The 23,184-nt window shown below is 32.3% G+C and overlaps 2 protein-coding genes across 7 annotated transcripts; both read left to right on the top strand.

Annotated features, from left to right (window-relative positions):
* Positions 1 to 1,146: 1,146 nt before the first annotated feature.
* On the top strand, positions 1,147 to 5,541 carry LOC110624574 (guanosine nucleotide diphosphate dissociation inhibitor At5g09550). 4 transcript variants are annotated; one of them, XM_021769772.2, is made up of 13 exons: positions 1,148 to 1,537; positions 2,113 to 2,175; positions 2,396 to 2,482; positions 2,681 to 2,788; positions 2,876 to 3,048; positions 3,135 to 3,246; positions 3,433 to 3,513; positions 3,596 to 3,658; positions 3,964 to 4,065; positions 4,245 to 4,369; positions 4,584 to 4,794; positions 5,142 to 5,216; positions 5,312 to 5,541. In XM_021769772.2, the coding sequence occupies exons 1-13, from the start codon at positions 1,451 to 1,453 to the stop codon at positions 5,363 to 5,365; spliced, it is 1,341 nt and encodes a 446-aa protein (XP_021625464.1). In that variant the 5' UTR covers positions 1,148 to 1,450; the 3' UTR covers positions 5,366 to 5,541. The 4 variants fall into 4 exon arrangements, with proteins under 4 accessions (XP_043816744.1, XP_021625464.1, XP_043816743.1 ...); XM_043960809.1 differs by lacking the exon at positions 3,433 to 3,513 and having other exon boundaries at positions 1,147 to 1,537; XM_043960808.1 differs by lacking the exon at positions 5,312 to 5,541 and having other exon boundaries at positions 4,584 to 4,843; positions 5,142 to 5,210.
* Positions 5,542 to 9,935: 4,394 nt separating this feature from the next.
* LOC110624747 (probable ubiquitin-like-specific protease 2A) lies at positions 9,936 to 23,154 on the top strand. Of its 3 annotated transcripts, none has more exons than XM_021770029.2 (17): positions 9,936 to 10,302; positions 11,276 to 11,383; positions 11,468 to 11,655; positions 11,877 to 11,967; positions 12,068 to 12,117; positions 12,862 to 13,059; positions 13,131 to 13,206; positions 13,980 to 14,088; positions 14,304 to 14,378; positions 15,500 to 15,631; positions 17,469 to 17,669; positions 17,753 to 17,808; positions 17,903 to 17,996; positions 18,378 to 18,468; positions 19,913 to 20,032; positions 21,489 to 21,899; positions 22,477 to 23,154. In XM_021770029.2, exons 1-17 carry the CDS (start codon positions 10,116 to 10,118, stop codon positions 22,855 to 22,857), a joined length of 2,568 nt encoding a protein of 855 aa, XP_021625721.1. In that variant the 5' UTR covers positions 9,936 to 10,115; the 3' UTR covers positions 22,858 to 23,154. The 3 variants fall into 3 exon arrangements, with proteins under 3 accessions (XP_021625721.1, XP_021625720.1, XP_021625723.1); XM_021770028.2 differs by having other exon boundaries at positions 11,871 to 11,967; XM_021770031.2 differs by having other exon boundaries at positions 10,144 to 10,282; positions 11,871 to 11,967.
* Positions 23,155 to 23,184: the final 30 nt, after the last annotated feature.

The following is a 23,184-nucleotide window of genomic DNA, read 5'->3' as shown; positions in this document are numbered from 1 at the left end:
TTTTTAATTATATACATTTTATAAAAAATGTTAAATTTTATTAAATATTAAAAAATATTTTAAGAAATTTTTTAAAAATAGAATAAAATTAAATAGGTTATAATAGTCAATTTATATGTTATTGGATAATAATTTCATAATTAAAAAAAAAAGAAAAAATGACAAAAATTATGGAGCGAAAAGTATTAATTATATAAATGGATTTTGAAATTATTGAATTTTGATTTTAATTTATCAGAATTAAATTGTACATTTTCATCTAATTCTGGAGAAAAAAAAAAGTTCTTTTGGCATTGATAATTAGTAAGGAAAATAAGAATTAGATTTATCTGATATGATTGATTTTTTAAAAAAAAAAATTAAATGAATTATTATAAAATTCGAAAATTTTATAAGTTGAGAAAAAAATTAATTTTTTCATTTTAAATAAAAAATATAATTGAAAAGAATAATTAATTGAAAATTTTAATTGGACATAGGGGTTTGCAGTTCTCACCTGCAGTATCAAACAAATTGTTGCTGAATTGTGAAAACATAATTTGTTTCAAAAAAATAATTTGGTTAAGTATTTTAAAACAATTTCATTTAATTTGTGTAAGAAATTTATTCAGTTTTCAATTGAGTTTATTAGCACTTAATTTAGGGTTTTGAATCTTAAAATCAGACTGCAATAAAAGCATTTGAATCTTGACTTTAAACGGTAAAAAAGATTTTTAAAAAATTTATTCTTTCTTCTTCATTTCATAAATTTTATTTATTTTTTTAATTATTTTAAATTTATTATCTACTTTTTTAGACTATAATTATTATTATAATTTTATTTTATTTTTTAAAAAATTTTACAATATCTTTTAATATTTAATAAAATTTAATGTATTTAAAATAAATATAATTAAAAAATTCATAAAAAAAATTATATTTCTTATACATATAAAAAATAAAATAAATAAAAATTATAAAATAGAGAAATAAATAATTAGTCTTAAGCTAATTAAAATAGTGAACTTATGAGAAAATTGACTCTTATGATATCATTTTACTATTATGAAAAATTAAATAATTATTCAATTAAAAAATTGAATTAATATAACTAATTTAATAAATTATCATTTTAATATAACTAAAAAAAACTTTTAAGAAAAAAACGACACATGGCATAACACCAAGATATGGTAAACTGTTAAGGCGCAGACCGTGCACGCGCTCAAAGGAGAGTGGAGGAAGGGCTAAAATACTTTCATTTGGGCGTAATATTCGTTGGTTCCCGCTAAAGACCTGCTCAAGATCACACCAACGCAGAAAATTACACCACTCTTTCTATTTCCTTTCCATAGAGAAAAATCCACACTGAGCTTCGATCTCTTTCGCTGCATCTCACCATTTTCTCTTCTGGGATTATTAGATTAAGATTTATTAATCGTGGGTTAATTAATTAATTAGTTAGAAAACCATGGATGAAGAATATGATGTGATAGTTCTTGGTACTGGTCTCAAGGAATGCATTCTCAGTGGCCTTCTCTCTGTTGATGGGCTCAAGGTAATTCTTCAATTTTTCTTCTTACTTTGATTTACTTGCCATCTTTTGATCTCTTATAAGTTAGGAGCTGCCTATATATGCAAGAATTCTCATTATTCTTATTATTGGAATTTTGAATTTTTTACTGTTGATGCTTAGATTGGGTGAATTAGTTTATAAAAATATACTTCAAAATCTCTGGAATACCCTTGTTTTTCCAATCTAGATTAGAAAATGTTTGGTGCACTCAAAAAATTGGTGAATGGAAAAAATATATTTTCACGATCAAAGGTAAAACATAGTCATTTTTAAGGAAAATGACAAACTTTATCGATCTTATTAGCATTATTATATATAAATTTATTAATATTATTCATTTTTTAAATTAGAAAAAAGTTGGTTTCTCAAAAAATATTCAGTTTTCTATAAGCAAATTATTTTCTGCCAACAAATGGAGCCTTAAACTCATAGTTGTTTACTCTTTTCCATTTTACTTTTCTCAAAATTCTCACAAGGACTAGCTTTCATGAAAGGTATTCTTGAATCTTAGCCACATGCTATTTTCAGCATATAGTTAATATCTTCATCTGTATCAGGTGTTGCATATGGATCAAAATGACTATTATGGAGGAGAATCAACATCTCTTAATCTTAATCAGGTCAGAGTCTTCTCATACTCAAACTATGGATTTTACTTTTTATTTATTATGGCTGTGTTTGGCTTTGTGTTGCAGTAAATCTAAGACAATGAAATGCAGCCGCTAGAGTAATTAAGCTATTATTGAATTAACTGCAATGCTAAACTTCCTTCATATTCTATCACAACATTTTATATTTATTTTATTTTTCCTTTTACTTGTTCTTTCTTTGTTATTGCAGCTTTGGAAGCGTTTTAGGGGAGCTGATGAGAAGCCTCCAGAAGGCCTGGGTTCAAGCAAGGAGTACAATGTGGACATGATTCCTAAGGTATGTTTCTTACTGAGTACATGGATATTGCTTGTTTGTCGGATAACCCAGCTGCTGAGATTAGAGGGGCTAATAGATCATTTCAACTCCTAAAAATTTAAATTAAATTAAATAAACTTATAAACCTCATAGACCTCTTCAATCAATATGCATTTCTAACGGTTTTCTATTTTTTGTTTCTATGTTTTCTTTGACAAGTTCATCATTGCGAATGGAAATTTAGTTCGAGTTCTCATCCATACTGATGTTACCAAGTATCTTAACTTCAAGGCTGTGGATGGTAGTTTTGTGTACAACAAAGGCAAGGTATGATTGAGCTTCTTTTCTTTGAGATAGGTAAGAGATGCTTAATTCTTTTTTATCTCAAAAAAAGTATATATATATAATGCTCAGATCTGCAAAGTCCCAGCAAATGATGTTGAAGCACTGAAGTCACCTTTGATGGGATTGTTTGAGAAGCGTCGTGCTCGAAAATTCTTCATTTATGTGCAAGACTATGAAGAAAATGATCCAAAATCTCATGAGGGGCTAGACTTGACAAAAGTTACAGCAAGAAAGATTATTTCGTACGAGTCTATATCTGCATACATACATTTGGTTGCTCATCAAGCTTGGGTATAGATTGATGTTTGCTATATCTTTTTGAATGTAGAAAATATGGGCTAGAAGATGATACAATTGACTTTATTGGTCATGCATTGGCACTTCACCAGGATGATAGTTACTTGGATCAACCAGCTCTAGATTTTGTGAAGAGAATGAAGGTGATTTTCTGAACCTTTTAACCATTCTAATATCAACACTACTGCTCTAGAGAATTGCCAGATATATAATAGCTAGCTCAGAACTGACATTTTTGGGCAATTAGAATATGGTCCAAAAGTTATTTTAGTCAGGTTTAGCTGGAAGATACATCTAACTAATATCTGGCTATTTGTTTTATAATAAAGCTCTATGCTGAGTCCTTAGCACGTTTCCAAGGAGGATCGCCTTATATCTATCCATTGTATGGACTAGGAGAATTGCCTCAGGTTTGTTCTATTATGCAAATCTTTGGCAGATTTAGGTAGCAAAGATAAGTTGCTTTAACATTTTGTATTATTATTTCGGCAGGCATTTGCGCGGTTAAGTGCAGTATATGGGGGAACTTATATGCTCAACAAACCAGAATGCAAGGTAAATCTGCCATAACACATCTGTTTCCAGAAATTTATACCTTTTCTGCGTGCAACTGGTGAACTTTAGAGGGTTGAAAAGGATCCAATGGTTGAGGCTCATGGTTTATTGATATTAATAGACATGCTTACATTTCTGTTAATAACCTCTTTAATAACTTGAAGATTCAGATGAAACTATTACATTTTTACATGAATCTGACAGGTGATAATATCAACTAGTACCTTCTTCACAATTAAGAAGTTTTGTTTTAATCTTCACTTCTGCTGATGTTTATATTCTTTGCTTTGCTTGCTTGATGACAGGTAGAGTTCGATGCAGATGGGAAAGCCATTGGTGTGACCTCTGAAGGAGAGACTGCTAAATGCAAGAAAATTGTCTGTGATCCATCATACTTGCCTGACAAGGTAACTTCTAGCTAAGCATTTCAAGCTTACAATTTATATAATTTACACTAGTTGTGTAACGATCCCAGTATATCAACCAAGCTCAAAACTAGTAGAATAAAGTTTTATGAGTTGATATGCTGAAATAAACCATCATATATATCAACTATCCTCATTTTTCACTCCTTCAACTCAAACAGGTTAAGAAGGTCGGAAAAGTTGCTCGTGCAATATGTATAATGAGTCATCCTATTCCACACACTAGTGATTCTCACTCAGTCCAGCTTATTCTGCCGCAGAAGCAACTCGGCCGAAAATCAGATATGTATGCTACTACCATAGATATTTTTATACTTTTCTTTTCTCTCTTCAATTGATTATCTTTCACATTATTAGAAACCTATTCACTTCAGTAGCAAGAACAGAATATAACAAACAATTAGTCCTATGATTATATTAGCCTTGAGGTAATTGAAAAATTCATGATTATGACAAGAAAGCAATCTAATGTGAGTTGAAAATGTCTGAGATTATTGCAGGTACCTCTTCTGTTGTTCTTATTCCCACAATGTTGCACCAAAGGGAAAATATATTGCTTTTGTCTCAACGGAAGCAGAGACCGACAAACCTGAGGTAGAGTTGAAGCCTGGAGTTGACTTGCTTGGCTCTGTGGAGGAAATATTCTATGAAACTTACGACAGATATGTGCCCACCAATGATTCTGGAGTTGATCACTGCTTCATATCTACTGTAAGTAGAAGCAGACACCACATTTTGAACCAGCATTATTTACATTGCAGTAGGTATTCCCTTTTATGTGTTTGAACTCGAGCCTTTAGAGATGACTCCAGTACCACTGAGCTAAAAAATAAAACAATCTAGCTAGTTGAAGAATCTTGATTAACTAGCCAATACAAGTGCTCCTTTAAACAATTTTTTGGTATATACCGTCTGATTAAGTCAGATTTTTTAAAAGTGAAGACCTCTGATTAAGGGAGAAGGAACTTGTGCCATTTCATCTCTATAATCCAGCTTTTAAGGTTTATGTGTTTTTTCTCTGGCCATTTTAAGAATTCGTGGTTGAATTATACTTGCAGAGTTATGATGCAACAACACATTTTGAGACCACAGTAGATGATGTGATTGCAATGTACAGTAAAATTACTGGAAAGGTAACCTCTTGATCAAGAAATTTAAGCTTAATACTTTTAGCCCAATTCAGCAAATTCCCATTTAATTACTCATAGTTTTTGTTATTGTGTTTCAGACTCTTGATCTTTCTGTGGACCTCAGTGCTGCAAGTGCTACTGCTGATGAATAATAACAATTTTTTTCTCATTGGTCAAATAATTCATCATCCTTCTCTAGTTGATTTATTTTAAATTTCTTTTTTTTTAAAATATGATTTTAGTTTGCCTTAACTATTACTAGGCATTATTTAGTTGGTCACATTTGAGATGGCATTGAGCTTGCAATACCAACAATCTTTTTAGGAAATGGTATCCATTGAAATTTTGATCTCTTACATTATCATATAAATCACAGTTATAAAAATGGATATAAACCAGCAGCAGTAAACTGTTGACTTGTATGCTGTCACAAGTTACTGGTGACAGTTTCAGAATTGTTGCATTTATGCTCCACTGTTATGGCATAGAAACAACTGACTTATTTTTTTCACAGCACATAAAAAAGCAACAATCCACAAGCTAAGATAATTGTTGTCTAAATCCTACTATATAGTTGTGGATTCTCAATTATTAATTAGGGTGAGCATTTGGTCGGTTCGGTTTTTAATCAAACTGAACTGAATAAATTAAAAATTCAAATTTTGGTATTTATAAAAATTGAATCGAACCAAATCAGTCTGATTCAATTCATTTCGATTTGATTTGATCAGTTTAAATTTTTAATAAATTTTTTTAATTTTTACACTTTATTTTTAATATTTTAAAATTTAATTAAAATATTTTAACTTTAATATAATATAATCTTTTTATATTATTATTGAAAATAATATACTATTATTACTAATAAATTCAGTTCAATTTTTTTTCTCATTAAAACTAAATCGAATGGAAATAAATAAATTTTTTAAAATTAAAAATTAAATCGAACTGAAATAAATAAAAATTGAATTGAATTTTTAAATTAATTCAATTCGATCGGTTTTTTCAATTTGAGCAATACTGCTCGCTCTTAATTATTATGCTATTAAGTTATTGATAACAAGCAATTCTGGTTGATGATTATGTAAAACTTATACTAACGGCATTTGTTAGATTTATTTATTTTATAATATTTAAATCCTGAAAAAATAAATTTATATAAATTATAAAATATATTAAAATACCGTTTCTTTACTTTTTATAATTTATGATTTATAAAAAAAATATCTATAAATAATAATTCAAACTCAATAGTAAATATGAGAAATCACATATTCTACTCCTCCGATCTCTAATTTCGTTTAAAAAAAAAATTCAAACTCAGAAAAACTGATTTGAAAATTTTAGCCGTTAACTTATCATATCCATTGGCCAAAAGGCTATTTTAGTCCGTATGGACAAACAGTATTTAAGCCCTTATTTTTTTTATCCAAATAAACCTTTATATAAATTATTAAAGCAAATTAAATAAGGGTAAATTTCATCGATGGTCCTTGAATTTATAGAGTTTGTAACAATAGCGTTCCTAAAATCTAATTTGTAATATAAAAGCCACAAAATTTTAATTTAGATAACAATAAACTCCTCATTACTTTTTTTTTCGGGTTCCAGTTGCATTCACTATCTCTATCCAAATTCACTATCAGTAAATGGTGATAAAAAGTTTATAGTTAACTAAATTAAAGTCTGGGGTTTTATGTTACAAATTAGATTTTAAGGATGGTATTGTTATAATCATATAAGTTTAGGGACAAGATGAAATTTATCCATTAAATAAGTCTATAAAATTTAAAAAATAAATCAAATAAGTTCTTAAGAAATCTATAAAGCCTTTAAATTTTAAAATGTAATAAACTAGTCTTTTTAACTTTTAGATTGGATTATAACTTGTTGCCGATTCTAATATGATCAAGCCATACATAAAAATTCTCCAATGTATGAGATGCCGACAAGTTATCTTAAGTGTATCCGATTTGCAATATAATTCTACATCTTGAAGCAAATTGATAAGTTATTTTTTATTAAATAGTTCAAACATCTCTAATTTAATTGTGATATAATGAGATTTAATTCTAGTTAATGGAGTAAATGAGTTAAAGCTTATTAATTTTAATGAAGGATGTTTGTCGCAAAGTAAATAAGATAATATATGAATTTATTTAATTTGGAGTAAATGAGTTAAGCTTATTAATTTTAATGAAGGATGTTTATGGCAAAGTAAACAAGATAATATATAAAGAAAATATATAGATTTATTTAATTTATTTTAATAATAAAAGGATTTATTTAAATATAAAAATTTTAAAAACTCAAATAACCATTTTTTACCAGCAAAATATTTGCATTGCAAGGTTGCAAATACAACAAATTAGTATAACAATGATTGCAGAGAAGACAGGTTATACAAAATCTAATCCTGTGGTAAAAGTCGATTTAAATAAAATTTTGTTACAATATCCACTAAAATATTATAATGACGTGTATATACTTATAAAAAACTTGATGCAGACATGAGCCAATATGCAATATTGATACCACTGTTGCCCTAATTGCTGCAGACATGAGCCAATATGCAATATTGATACCACTGTTGCCCTAATTTTCTATAGTGAGAAACTTGAAGGATATTGAATAATATTATACAAAACTTGTGAATTTGTTCCACATATAATGACTGATAATCCAAACATTTTAATATTGCTCATGCTTCTCCTGCTAGACAGATACCAAATTCGCCTAGCTGTACCATGCATTTTATGTCCTCCACTATTTGTAATTATCACCACTATAGTTATAGGAGAAAATTAATTTTTCCATGACACATCACAAGTAAGCTTGAAAAATCTTTGAGGAAGGGAAAACTATACAACCGAATGATCATGCACGCTAGAAGAAAGAGAGCAAAAATACTACTTTACTGTAACTGCAAAAAATCAAGAGATATACGAGACAAAGTAAATATGGAATTAGGAACCACTTTATCAAAAAATACATTGATTTTCCTCTTTCCATATATGCCAAAGCGTAAGTATTACTAGAGACAACAATAAAGAACTCTCAATCTCTATTTTGGAGAGAAAGTTAGAAAAATCATTAGAAACATGTTTATTGGAGTAAGAACTAATAAACCATATTAAACGAGCATAAAAATAGTGAAAAAATATATATTCCAAAGTCTCAAGTTCATACTGACAAATAGGATATTGAGAATCCACTGAATAACATCTCTTGATTAAATTAGTTAATACTTGTAAAACATTATGAAGAGTGTATTAAAAAAAATATTTTAATTTTGCCATAACTTGAAGGGACCAAACACTCTTCCATGTCTATTTATATCCAGAACAAACAGTATATTGGCCATCTCTCGTGTAGTGCCAAACTAATAAATCCAGAGTGCCAAAAGGTGCAATTGGAACTGACAAAATTATTGTAGCATGGTATTGCGAAAAGATGGTAAACACAAGCCGATAATTCCAATCAAGAGCATTACGATCAATTAAATCTGCCACCATACGAATATTATCTGGACATGTAGGAGATCATTGCAACAGAGAAGTGTCAAACTAGGCAACCAAGGATCAGACCAAACATGAGTAGTTCTGCCATCACCAATATTTATACGTACACCCTTACGCAACACATCCCTTCCGGCTAAAAAACTCTACCAAATCCAATAGCTATTTCACTTACTTTGGACCTCCCAAAATGATACACGTGGAAAATAAAAATCTTTCAAAACCCTAGCCCATAAATTAGATGGGTTATGAATGAGTCTCCAACATTGTTTCGCCAAAACAACCAAATTAAAGTGTTCAAAATCCTTAAAGCCTAAACCATCGTTGAACTTCAAACTACAAGAGGGTTGCCAACTTACCCATCTAATTTTTGGAGAATTTTGATCACCATCCCACCAAAATTGGAACAACAAACTAATAAGTTTTGTACAAAATTGCTTAGAATACAAAAAAATGAACATTGAATAAGAAGTAATAGCAGTCAACACTGACTAAATCATCGTACCACGACATATGATAATAGCTTTTGTTTTCATGACTGAGTCTTTATTCGTATCATACCACGACATCTGATAATAGCTTTTATTTTCATGACTGAGTCTTTGTTCGTATTCTATCATCCACTTCTGCAAAGGTTTATTGGTGCGAACGTCCCAATAGTATTAGCAAGTCCAAATACCTATTAGAAGAAACTACCTTATATACTCTAAATTATGATAAAATATCTTAGTATAAATTCAATGGTGTACGATTACTGAATAAAATAAGCTATTTTTAAAAATTAATAGATTAGCCAATAACTATAATATAAGACTGTAATATGTGCAATAAATTACTTATCTCTTATCCAAATGCTCGTGCAAATAATAATATGCAAATAATATATCAGTGACTGCTAGAATACAGCGAAATACCTTAGTGCTTTAAGGGAGATACAGATTATGTGCCGAAAATAATAAGTTAGAAAGGACTTGTGAAATAAATAAAAATAAATATGAAGATAAAAAGTATCTCCTTGCTGATACCTCTAAAAGACGCAAAAGGAGCAGAAGGAACGCCGTTAATTAAAATAGAAAGATCGAAGATGACAAAAACAGGAAGAACCAAGTCCAGGCCCAAACAAACAAAACAATCGCCATAAGAAAAATAAAAAAATGAAAAAAATAATAGCTATAATCCACTTGGTGGGCCCATTGACCGTCTCTTCTGTACCAGTTTGTCAATTTGGTTTCCCTTTCGAGGTTCGTCTTCGAAAACTCGTAAAGCTTCTCATGGAAGCTGACGCTCCTTTCTTGTGTTAACTAGAAAAAAAGAAAAGGAATTATTGTCGTTTTGTTTTTCGTGTCGATTTCGGGGCTCGGACGATTGCCTGTAACTGCGAGTCATGACTCGACCTCCGCCGCCGAGTTTGGGCGTCTCTTCTGCCAAGCAATTAAGCGTTTTTGATTTCACTGTGGATGATGAGCGTGTTGAGAAAATATCTGAGAAGATTCTAAGAAAATTTGCAAAACCTAAGAGAAAGAGAGACCTCCCCTTTTCTCCGATCACCAAGTATAAGTTCCTTGAGTGTTGTAAGTTCTACTTTTGCGTTGTATTTTTTTTCTTCGAATTTCAAAGCCTAAAAAAGAATTGTGTGTTTGGTTTGCTTGATGGATTGGTAAGTGCTGGAAAATGGGTACTGAATTTTGATCTTTTGGTGATGAGAAATTGTGGGAAAAGGTTTTCATTGCATGCACTTGAGGGAGCCCACTGTACTAGGTAGGGACGTGTATCTGTAAGTGTGAAACACACTTACTCGTGGAGAGCACACCTTTTGCTGCTCAAGCCGCTCTTTGAGATGAGTGGAGTGAGTGTGTTTATTTAACCTTCCGCGCTGACTTTGTCCGAATTTTTGATTTTGATATAGAGAGTTTGATCATTGGATTTTGAGGGAAAAGAACTAAACCAATGGAGAATGATTAAAACCAACTTGCATAATGCAATTACGTGGCTTTCGGCCTCTGTTGTTGTTTATTTTTATGAAGTGTTAGATTTTTCCTCATTATTTAAGTTAATCCTTAATAACAAACTATGGCATAAGCAAACTAATTAATCCAGAGTGGCATTCTTAATTGAATTTCTAAGATGAAGCTGATGATTAGGTTAATTATGGTTTCTGGAAATTTTGAGAAAATAAATAAGTTAATTTGACTTCTGATGAGTTTAAAATATTTTAGTTGTTAAAGTTTGAAAATTAACAAAAGATTATCTGAATTAAGTCTTTCAATAGATTTCAGTTTCTGTCGAAGATGGTGCTGAAGTTAATTTCACTCCTGATGAAACCAAAAAAAGGGTTCAGTTCTTTTGGAAATTAACAAAAAAAAAAAACCTGAATTAATGCTGGACAAACTGTTTTGGCCTGATGTTTGAGGAAAGAAAATGGAAAACACAGGTCGAAGCCATCTTTCTCCTTTCTATGCCTTTTGGTTTTTTATTATGGCTTAACTCTTGTTTGATGGTTCATGATTTGAGGGGCTGAACTATATTCTTCATTTTACTGTGTAGTTGCAGGATGCACCCAGGCTCAAGAAAAGGAAAGTGCCAACGAACCTTTCATTGTTGATAATGACCCTATTATTCTTGACGATGAACCTATTGATGTTGACATGGGAAGTGAGTAATGTTGTTGCTCAAGTTTCTCTCTCTCTCTTCCTTGCAATTTTGTATGTTAAGTGTTATATTTTGTACTTGTTATAGTTTCTGGAGGGATCAAGGCTCTAACCAAGGAAATTATTGGTGAATCATTATATATAGATGCTAATGGTGTAAGCCATCCTCACAAAGTCTCTGTTTCACCTCCTGTGTTCACTCTACAAGAAGATGGTGCAGTAAAGGAGACTTCTTGTGTGGATGCATTGATGCTATCCGGTTTTCCAAATTATGAGGTATATCTATGTGAGACCTAATGTATCTGTGCTACAACTCTCTTTCTTCTTTGTGTTGCTTTTTAGTGAAATTCCATATCGGTAGGGCAAATTAATCTGGTTGCATAACCCTTGCATTCCATGCTGAAATCTGATTTAGTTTTTCTCTGATGTTTTGAACTCCTTATTTGAATTGTTCGTGACACTTCATGTATTCTAACTATTTAATCAAATAGTTGCAGAACAAGTCAGTGGATATGATTTCAGATGATGATGATGGAAGTGAAACAAGCTATGCATTGGTTTCCCCCTCTACTCATGAACGAATTGAAGGTTTGTTCTCCATTTGTTTTGTTATCTGCATAACTATTCTGCGTTTTTTAGGGTCTTATATTGCTAAATAGTGTTACTTAAGACCTATGTACTGTTTCAGTTCCATTAAAAGATCTAGCACCGGAGTGTTCTTCTGTTGGACATACTATTGTAAGTATCCTGTTATGTTTTTCTTTTCTTTTTTATTTTTGAAATATTCTCATAAACAAATGATGATTATTTTAGTATATGGCATTAGGTGGCTTCCCAGAGATGGAATTATGAATGGTAGTGGCCCTAACTGCTCTGAAATAAGTTTTGATAAGTAGATTTGCATAAAGGAAATGCACAAAAATCGTACAAAGAAGCCTTGATGTAGAACATGTTAAGTAGTCTGCTACTCCACCTATGCATACTTTCGGGGCAGTCGAAACTTGAATGATGGGATTCGGAGTTTCAATTTAAAGAAGGAAGAGTCATACTAGGAATAGCTTAGGTGATGCATATGGTTAGAGAGGGACTGTACCTATTGAAAGGATAAACAGTGACACTGATTTCTGTAAGTGTAAAAGATAACTCTGCATCTTTTATTGGATTAAAAATAAATAAAAGGATATTCTTGTTAGGGTTTTATACCCTAAATAAATTAAGGCTTAATGACTTGGGATTGCTCTAACTTATATGGATAAATTTGCTTTCTTTTATTTTCAAATCTTTCTAAGTAAATGTTGTTTATTAACTCAAATATCATATACTGGGTTGTTGAGGTCTTTTTGTTATTAAATAAAACATTTCCATTGTTTTAATCCCTTTCTATCAATTGTAGTTGCTGTTGTTGTTTTTCTCATCCTCAGAAATGTCATGGTTGAATTGCTTAACAGGATGGAATTTCTGAGACCTTAATTTTATTTGCAGGATATTTTAAACAATAAAGTTATTGTTTTCCCCGATTTTATCTTATATGAGGACATATATAGTACAGAGTCCCGCTTAACTTTCTCGAGAAGTTGCATCAGAGTTGAGGGTTCCACTGTAAATGGGGCCAAGCAAACGTTTAATGTTGAGTGGGCTATCAGCGATATTATTAGTATTGAATCTGAATGGTGGGGGAGGGTGAGTTCCCTTGCTTTTACTGTATTCTTGTTGATTTTTGTAAGTTTAATTTCTCAAATCACTGGGTGTAGGTTGAGACTGCTATGATTAATCTCTTTCTTAAGCCAAAGGTTTCTGAAGCAGGTGGAAATGCTAATGAACCATCAGGTTTGTGCATTTCTGCTTACTAATATTGTTGGTGCTACACACTATATGTTGAGTTCTTAATGATGGAGAACATGCTCATACTCTCTCTCTGTTTTCTTTAAGGAAATTTGAACCATGCCAGTGAATGAGTCAAAAGTTAAAGGATATTTTGTAGTTTGTCTGCATTAACATATATTTCCTTTTTAGACAATTATTGAGATGAATGTTCTGTAAAGCAAGCACATTTCTCAAATAAATCTCAGATAGTAATTTCACAAACACCACATTGCATTGTACTATTATCCCAGTTGTGCAAAAACGGCTTAATTGCTTGTCTTTTTTTCATGTAATTTAGTCATAGTAGAATTACTATAAACCCAGAATTTTTGTGTACCTGACAGAGAGAGGTGTTTGAAGCTGTTATAACAAAGTTGATCAATGATACTAATTTCCAAATGTTGCACTGATGTGGGGAATATGTATTTCTGAGTGCTGTAAAGCCAGAAGTGAAGGATAATGAAATATTTATTTTTCCATGTGTTTGAGCTTATTGATTTGGGGAATTTATATATATATATATATATATATTTTACACTTGGCTTGAAATGCTGATGTTCCTCAAATATGGACAACTCTTTTTGGCTAATATGAGGAATAATGCATTTTATATTGTTGTTTTACTTGTGATTGAGATTATTTAATTTTATTGGAGAAATTCCATAAAAAGGAGATCTTATTGAAACTTGCTTGAATCACTAGGTTAAATGATATTTATTTCCCCCCAATATTTTCAGGCCTTGACAAGTTGAAGTTTTCAGTTTATGATCCTTACTGGTTTGAAGGACAGGAAGCTATCAAATCATTGGATGAGAGATATAGAGACACATGGAATGTTACTTTGGAGTGAGTGTTTGATTAGCTTGCTTGCAGTCATCAATGTTCACACAAGTGTTTGTTGTGCAAACGGAAATGATTTTTGAACAAATTAATATGCTATATCTTAGGCCATATCTGTGTTTGAGTATTCTCTGATATTATTATTTGAAAAATGATGATAGTCATTAATTGTTTATGCTGGATGTCATTCACTTTTTCTGACTACTACCCTTGTGTTGCAGTACTGATGGGGAAAAGGATGATGCTGCCTTTTCAGTGGCCAACAGTGTGTCCATCCCAAAGCCTCATCTTAATATGTTAGTCAAAACATATTCTTTTTTTCCCACTTATCATTTTCTTTTTTGAATAATACACTCTTTTGTTATTTCTTCTTGTTTTGTCCTTTTCATGTTTCTCTAATTATGTATATTGCTTTTTATGGTTGATATCGTTTATTTCGCCAAAATTATTTCTAGTTCCTTCTCCATATAGGATTTTCCCTGATTCATGTTGCTCTTCTAAGAAAAGGGCTGAGAAATATTATTAAGGCTATCTCCGTTACTCTTCATGCAACTTGGAAGGTAATGGCCGTCATTGACGATTTTTGCCCCTTTGTTGTGACTTTAAAGTAAAAAAGGTGAAAAGCATATCAGCGCTCTGTAAAACCCATTATGTTGTGCAGAGGATGTAATGTTAGGGGCTATATTACAAACCTTACTTCTATAAGGTGGATGTGTAAGCCCATAGAGCAGCTAAACTTTACCATCTTGTCCCACTATTATTTAAAGGATATCTTATTGTTTTTGAAAATGCATTCATTATTCTCCGTCTAAGTCCTTGAAAGATAGGCCCCCAAAAAAAGAAGTAACTCTGGCATCTGTTCTACACCAAAATCCTCTGTTGTGCTTGTAATAGTATTACATGATTGTTTTAATTCCATGATGTCCTGTATCTGATGAGTGCGGAGACCATTAAATGATGTTTGTCTTTCAATTCATATTGAATACTTGTTTCCACATAAAAATGGCTATGTGGTCTTTGCCCCCCTCCATTACATGGTTCCTTTTTTACTTTTATCTATTATTTTTCCTTGGTGCATCAGCAACTTTGGGAGAGGGCTTCTGGAATTTTAACTCCCGAGTCCTGACTTTTTTCAATACAAGGCAGGTGTCCGACTGCTGGTAGTCCAAACCGCATAATTGTAATATGCTGCTTTTCTATTCTGGCGAATGGTTGTAATAATTTCAGAAGCTATGGTGTTTGATTGGGTTCATCACTTTCTGGCCCAAGGGTTGCATGGTTCATTATTGTTAGTCTTGCAATACATTGTAATTTCTTTTGTTGTGTAACTTGCTTTCTGTACCCTTTAATTCCCAGTTACATATTGTGCTTACTTTTCATTTGATGATTCATATTGATACAAGTTTTTCTTTTTCAGCTTTGATGAGCCTTTTGAAGATGTTATTTATCCAAAAGGGGATCCTGATGCCGTTGCAATTAGTAAGCGAGATGTGGAGCTTCTGCAGCCTGAGACATTCATCAACGATACTATCATTGACTTTTATATAAAGTAAATTTGAGCAAGATAATTGATATCTTTGTTTCTTTCAATTGATTTTTTTCTTTTCCTAATGCCTAAAATCAGCCTTTATATGGCGTATGCTTGAAAAGTTCTTTTTCAGATTACTAGTTATATGGTGTCTACCTTGTAATCTGATATGTGAGAACATGCTCTTGAGAGATTGACTAATTAATTCCTCTTGTTTATTTCCTGTTTATTTTGTCCAATTTGTTTTTTGCTTCCCTGTTGAATGTTTATAGATGGAAGAAATTGTTTCCTGGTCTTATATTGTAGGACATTCTAGTTTACAAGTTGTAACAAGTCTTGTAAGAGCTTCTTCCTTTTAAAAAATTTGGAAATAATCAATAAATGGGCATAAAATATGAGAAGCTATACAAGGGTCACTGGATTCAAGGAGGAAGCATTTAAGCTAAAGTTTTTGTTACGTGAATCCTAGAACAGAATAGAGAAAGAGAATAGGGAAGAAAATCAAGAAATAGAGAAACAGAGAGAGAAGGTGAAGATTCTTGAGAGAAATAGAGAAGAATAGAAGAGAGTGATTCTGATTTTTATGGATTCTAGAACAGAATAGAAGAAGAGAATTAGGGAAGATTAGAGAAACAGAGAGAGAAGGTGAAGATTCTAGAAATAGAGAAGAATAAAAGAGAATGATTCTGATTGTTATAGGATTCTAGAATGAAGTTTACAGATATTTCTCTTCCTATTTAGACATGATCAGCTCTTCTAATAACTGCCACAGCACACACAACAGAAGTTTCTTTTACTGCTTCTTATCTTTCCCTCTAAATCTAACAACTATTCCTCTCTTTAGTCTCTAATTGGAAGTCAACATTGAACTCCTTAGCTCTCGTTCCCAGCTACTGATCCTTTGTTCCACCATCTAGATTTCTTGTATGTAAGTTTTTTGCTTCGTATTGTCATTGTTGAACCAGCTTCCTGTGTCCTGGACACTGAACTCTGTTTTTGCAGTTTCAATACTCTTTGCAAATTAGCTTTTTGAAGATGATTTTTCCTGGCACGGATGCTTATGTTTCTTTGCGAGGTGTGGTCACAATCTTTCCCAAGTTGTTAATTCAAGCTAGGATCTTACACCTACTGCTTATTAGTTAGATCAAGAAGTTGGCAGTATGGTTCAGTTCTTAGGCTGGCGTAGATTTTTATCAATTCTAGTGCCTGACACCTGAGATGACATTGGTCAGACATTCTTGCTAGTGATTTTACAGGTGTTAATTTTTATTGTGTTGTGCTATAGGGCTAGTTGGTTGATTTAAGTCTTTTAAGAACTGAAAAGTCTCCAGGAATAGTTGGTCAATGTTTTCAGGCCAAGTATAGGTTAATAGGTTAGGTAACATAATTTTGGCTCTTCCATGTTTAGTTGGAAGGTTGTCTTAAATCCAACCTGATTTGTAATTTATGCGAAAAAGTTGAACAATCTTTCCCCTTTTTTGGTGCATTTCTATATGTTATTCATTTGGTTAATGGTGTTTGTAAGGATTTATGTATGGTTAAAAGCTTGGGCCAACTAAGCAGCATTAGATGTTTTGGGTAACCCATTTGGTTTCAGAAAGGGTGTGATATTTCTATATATCATTTAGAAATATTTTTGTAATGTGAAGTTGTTTTCATACCTGGAGAACTATGTGTGGTTTTGGCTAATCATGTTTCCTCACCTGCTTGAAGCATGATTACAGTTTTAGCAAATTGTTGTTTTGTGCGGATTATTTGGCAGATGTATAGTTCATTTTGCTTGGTTGTGGGCCTTGTGGCCCTGTTTATACAAAGTAAAATATGCTCACCAAATTTATTGATTCTGTCCTATTGTCAGATATTTAAAAAACAAAATTCAACCAGAGAAGCAGCATCAGTTTCACTTCTTTAATAGTTTCTTCTTTCGGAAGCTCGCTGATCTAGACAAGGACCCACGTAATACTTGTGAAGGCAGGGCAGCTTTTCAACGTGTTCGTAAATGGACAAGAAAAGTGAATCTTTTTGAGAAGGATTACATTTTCATTCCTGTAAACTACAGGTGGGAAAGAGTACATTTCTTTGAGTTGGAAAAGTAAAGTATTCCCTTATTCATTGCTTTCTAATAGGAAATATTATCTACAGTCTACACTGGAGTTTGATAGTCATTTGTCATCCGGGTGAAGTGGCTAATTTTAGAGGCAAGGACAAGGGCCAATGTGATTAAGTTTTCACTTTAATGAATTGTTAAGTATCTACACTTGATTCCATATTCCTTTTTTAACAATATTGCAGATGAAGAAATTGAAAGGGCACTTAAAGTACCATGCATCTTGCACATGGATTCTATTAGAGGAAGTCACAGGGGCCTCAAGAATCTTTTTCAAAGGTAGCCTTTTATTGTTAACTTAATTGGTAGTCATATTCCTGTTAACAAGGCATTTATGATCTTAGTGAACCTAAGTAAAAGGTTAAATGTGAGTGTTTAGACTTCTTTTCTAAAAAAAAAAAAAAAGAAAAAAGCAGGTAGATAATGCTATAAAGAATTCATCAGTCTCGAGGGATACTAACTTACTAAGTCAGCTATGCTAAAAAGGATGAAAAATAATGTTGACTTGACTGTTGTATTTTGTTTTCTAGCTGTCCACTACATTTTCAATTTCAAATTTATTGTTTAAATTTGGAGTTTCAGAAAATGTTCTTAGATTTTACTCTCTATATTTTATTCTTTGTGGATTGCATTCACCATTTGTATGTCATGACATGACAGTTACCTATGTGAGGAGTGGAAAGAGAGGCATACTGAAACTCCAGATGATGTATCTTCAAAGTTCTCACATTTGCGGTTTGTTCCACTTGAGGTATTGCCTTACTTTTCTAAGTAACTTCCACAGAGTGCTTTGTTTCATTTTTAAAATGGGAAATGATTATTTTGAGTGGTAATTTATGCAGTTTCTATACCCTTGATGCTTTGCCATGGAAAACTAATTTCCTACTGCTGAGCAAATGAAGCAATTCAGTCTTTTTGAGAGGATGTGATGTAGGGGATAGGAATTGAATATTGTTTCAATCTTGAGTTCTGAAACCTCAAGTAATGCTGTCTTAAGTTCTGAAAGTTGACCACTGTACTATGATATCTGGATGACCTAAGATAGAATACCTGTGATTTGGGATCCATTTCTTTTGAGGAATATATTTTTTCAGAAACCCTTTTCTACCCTTTTCATGTTGTTAAGCATACTAAATTGGTCAACATAATATTTTTCCTAGTCAAAGGGAAATCTAGTAGCTTACAAGGCATCACTATTTTACCTGTTATTGCACATGGCCAGTAACTATTGACCACTTTTTATCACCACAGCCTGATTTTGTTCTGTGTTTTTTCCCACTACTACATATGAAAAAAAATTGGAGTTATTAAGTCTACATACTCTCTTGGTCTTTTTTCGTAGGAAGTAAGTTTATTTTATTCTCTTCTTTATCCCAAAAGGATAGAAAATAATTGGTCTTACAACCAAATACCTGAAAATAATTCATTGTCTTAAAATGTTTTCCACAAAATATTTTCCACATTGAAGTTGCTTTATGCAAAACAAAACAGGACTACACATTGTTTCACAACAGGCTGGGAGGAAGAAAAGAGACCTGACAGACTCTATATTTAGATTAAGAAGGGCTGTGTTTCAGAAAACCTGGCTAGGATATCTCTCTATGTGGTGAAACTATATAAGATCTCATAAAAAGATAACAGACACTGAAAGAACAAACTATTTAGGGCTGTTGAATTGAGGAATTTGGGGTTTAGTCACAGCAACGGAGTTTGATTCTAGGAATCACTGACTACTTAGGCATCACAGTAATGAAAGTATCACATGGAAAGAAAATTCTTTTTCAACATGCAAGTAGCACTGAGGTTGAGAGTTATCCAAAATTTCTTCTCAAGATAAAAGCTTTGCACTAAAGTCAGAATACGTTCAGGCTTAGCTGCAGAAAGGTCCAAAACGAGCTGTTTTCAGGTAAATTCTAAAAGAAGTTTGACCTTTGCCATTTTTCATGGGGTTGGGAGAGGGTATGTCTTATTTTAAATCTTACCAATTGATTAAAATAAATTAGTACAATAAAAATAGTTAGCATAGTACAAGTCTTTTTATTAAAATTTGGGTTTAATATTTTCAAAATATTACATCCTTGCTGAAACTCCAGTTTTTGTTTATTGATGCAATTGTCGAGAAAATTGTAAATTTTGATTTGTTCAATTGAGAAGATCTATCAACTTCAATTGATTTCTCTTTATTTTTGTTTCAGTTGCCACAGCAAGAAAATTCATTTGACTGTGGCCTCTTCTTGCTCCATTATGTGGAACTGTTTCTCGAGGAAGTTCCTATTAACTTCAGCCCTTTCAGGATAACAGAATATTCAAACTTTGTAAGTGATCATATTTCTTTTTGGGTAAACTACTAACATTTTCAGTTCCTTTGGTGCAGTATAAAATGCTGGAGAATATATTTAAAATTATATTCATTGTAGAATTAGGAAATTTAGAGTTCTATATTATTTACAAATTCTATATCACTTTACTTAGAAATTATAATCGGTTAATTCTTTTTCCTAGTTTGGGTTTGTTTGAATTCTTTATTACTATTTGATTTAGGATTTCTTAATCCTAGTAGTAGTAGGTTTTGCTATCTATAAATACCTAAGCAATTTGGGTGTTTTTACTTAGCTTTGCTTATTATGATACTATTGACAATTGAGAATTAAATAAAATTTTCGAGAATTTGTTTCTCTTGATTCTTTATTCTACATCGCCTCACTTTTTAAAAAGTAAATTAACTTCCCTTACTTTTCTATTTCGTTCAAGGGTTGAAAAATTAGCTTGATTTGAAAACTCAAGGACCAAAATGTTATTCGAAACTCAAATCTCAGGGTATTAATATATGATATTTTTCCCTTAAGACTAAAAGTGTTACAAAACTAAAAAGTCGAAGATAATTTCATTTGATTCTGAAAGAAAAAGATGAGGATGCAATTGTGAATTTTGGCAAATGTCAAGGTGGGCTTTAGTAATTTTTCTTTCTTTTAGCCAGTTTTGGACTGGCATTGGATTTTGTCTTGCTGTGACATTTATTAGAGATTGCTTATAGATTTTCTGTTTTCTCAATGCTTGATTATTGTATTATACATTATATTCTTTAAACTTGCCTTTGGATATATCTCTGCAATTGATATTCATATATGTTGTACTGATTGTTATGATATGTGGACTATTCAAGGAATGTAACAACCTGTCATTGTTGTGATACTGACATTACATTTCTTTGAATCTGGGAGATGAATTCTGGTTGATGATGTTAGTGCTTGTTCCAGTGGTAGATACATTATATGTGAACGTCTGTGAAGCTTTTATTAATCTGAAGGTGAGAACTATACAATGTGGAGGATAATGTGTGCTCTAATTGATTGACATAAAAAGCACAAATTTCAGCAAAGTGGTACCTGCTAATGGGAGTGTCAGGCAGTGAAATATCTTTTGAAAGCCTTTGAAGATGAAACCATCAGCTTTGAATGGAATTGATATTGCTAATATGATCTTGTGCTATGGGCATACTGAGACTGTATTGCTTCAACTTAATGTTCTTGAGATGTGAGATATTATCCTTAAGGCCATCCTGCTAGACTGAATTAAGTGAAAGGAGACCATTATTTTTGACTTGTGATTATGAATGCCTTTGATGTGAGTTATTATCTCGTCATCTTGTGCTCACTTGACATTGGAATAAAATTAGTAGTCACCATATTTATATTTTGCAATGCTTTGTTAGTTGTCCATATATATGTGACACGCAGTGTGAAAATTAACCCTTTTATTTTCCTGTAACAGCTTAATAGGAATTGGTTTTTACCTGAGGAGGCTTCTCTTAAACGGGGACGCATTCAGAAGTTAATTTGTGAAATTCTTGAAGAACAGTCTCAGCAAGTTCCTAAAGTGGAATCCATCAACAAGTATCCTTGCTCCCAATTTGGCAATGCAAATAAGCAAGAAACTGGATCAGAGTTCCTTGAAGTGCGAAGCAGTTCGCCGAAAATGTGCCAGGGCGATTCCTGTGGTCCTAGTACTGACATTGGGATATCACTTCCATCAGCCTCTCCTCTGAGAGTGGTGCTACAACAAATTAAACCAGGAATGAATTCTTGGGAGATGTTTGAGCCAGAAACTAGTGCTAGACTATCTTGCGGTAGAAATTACTCTTGGATGGAATCGTGTTATGTAAATTCTATGTCGCCAATAGAGGTAATATTTTTTTCTTTTGTCTAGCCATCAGTAACAGTTCATTCTCATAACAAATTCTGCTTTTAGATTGTGGGAATTTCTTTTTCTTGTAGAACAGGGGTATTGTAAAAAGAAAAATATCTTGTATTGTTTTAGGCTTAAAATATTCTTACTACTATTACGGTTAATGTTTTGTTCTTTCTACAAGTTTGGAAATGTTATCTGAATCTGTATATGGTGATTAAGGGATGGTTTTATGAAGCACTATTATCTGCAATCTCTGTTCACGGTGTTTTGCCACATTGGTTGCAATATTCTCTGTGCTAAGATAAATCCATAGCTACATTCCTTTCTATCCCTTTATTTGGATCTTATTTTGCATGTTTTATTTTAGAACCTGAATCATATTGAGATCAAATTGTAATTTCACCAAAAAAATGATATCTCATTATTTTAGACACTAGGCATGAGATGTCATTCCATTTTTGCCAAAACTTTTGGCTGAAATGTAGGAATCAGGGACAAGTAAAGCTATAAAGCTTCTATTTCAAAGTTGTGCGCTGACTAATTGTAACTTTTGTATATTCCCTGAAAACAGGAGGCAGAAGAAAATGGTGAGCAAATTCCTGATTCATCATCAGATAAAGAAGATTATTGTAAACAGAACTGTGTGCAGGCTGGGGAACCTACTGTTGATGACTCAAGTCCTGAAAGATACATCAGTGGGTCCCAGAAATCATCAGAAATAGGGTTAGATGATCAGGCAACTTCTCCAACTTCATCCGAGGACCTCACAACCTATATTGTTGAAGATTCTCAAGGGACAAGCAGCATGGACGAGGGAAACGATCATGCCCTGTCTGATGAAGAGTTCAACTCGATGGAAAACATCATCAACAAAAATAATGTACGGAGGAGCAACGAAGGTTCGGTTTCAGAATCAGATGAACAGTCTGCTAAAAAAGCTGGTATCTCCTGAAGGTGGAAGATGAATCAGAAGGAGCCTGTTGCGCTGTAAATAGCAATATTTTGGAAGTACATATTGTGAAGGCCTTGTAGATGTTGTGGGGGGGGGGGGGGGGGGGGGGGAAGAGCAAATATTTAGCTTATAGATAGGCAAACAGGAGAAGGATACAGAGAAAATGTAAAGAGATGACCTTGTTTTTGTAAGGGGGATACTACCCCAGATGGATGGATGGATGAAGAAATACTTGATGGAAGTGAAATGTCAATCTTCTGAGTGCTACGCTTTTAGCACTGTAACAGTTTTCCTTTATTTTCTCGAAACTGTGGATGGACATAATTA

This window comes from Manihot esculenta, chromosome 10, assembly GCF_001659605.2.
Source record: "Manihot esculenta cultivar AM560-2 chromosome 10, M.esculenta_v8, whole genome shotgun sequence".
Lineage (NCBI taxonomy): Eukaryota > Viridiplantae > Streptophyta > Magnoliopsida > Malpighiales > Euphorbiaceae > Manihot > Manihot esculenta.
This window is presented reverse-complemented; position numbering and strand designations above follow the sequence as displayed.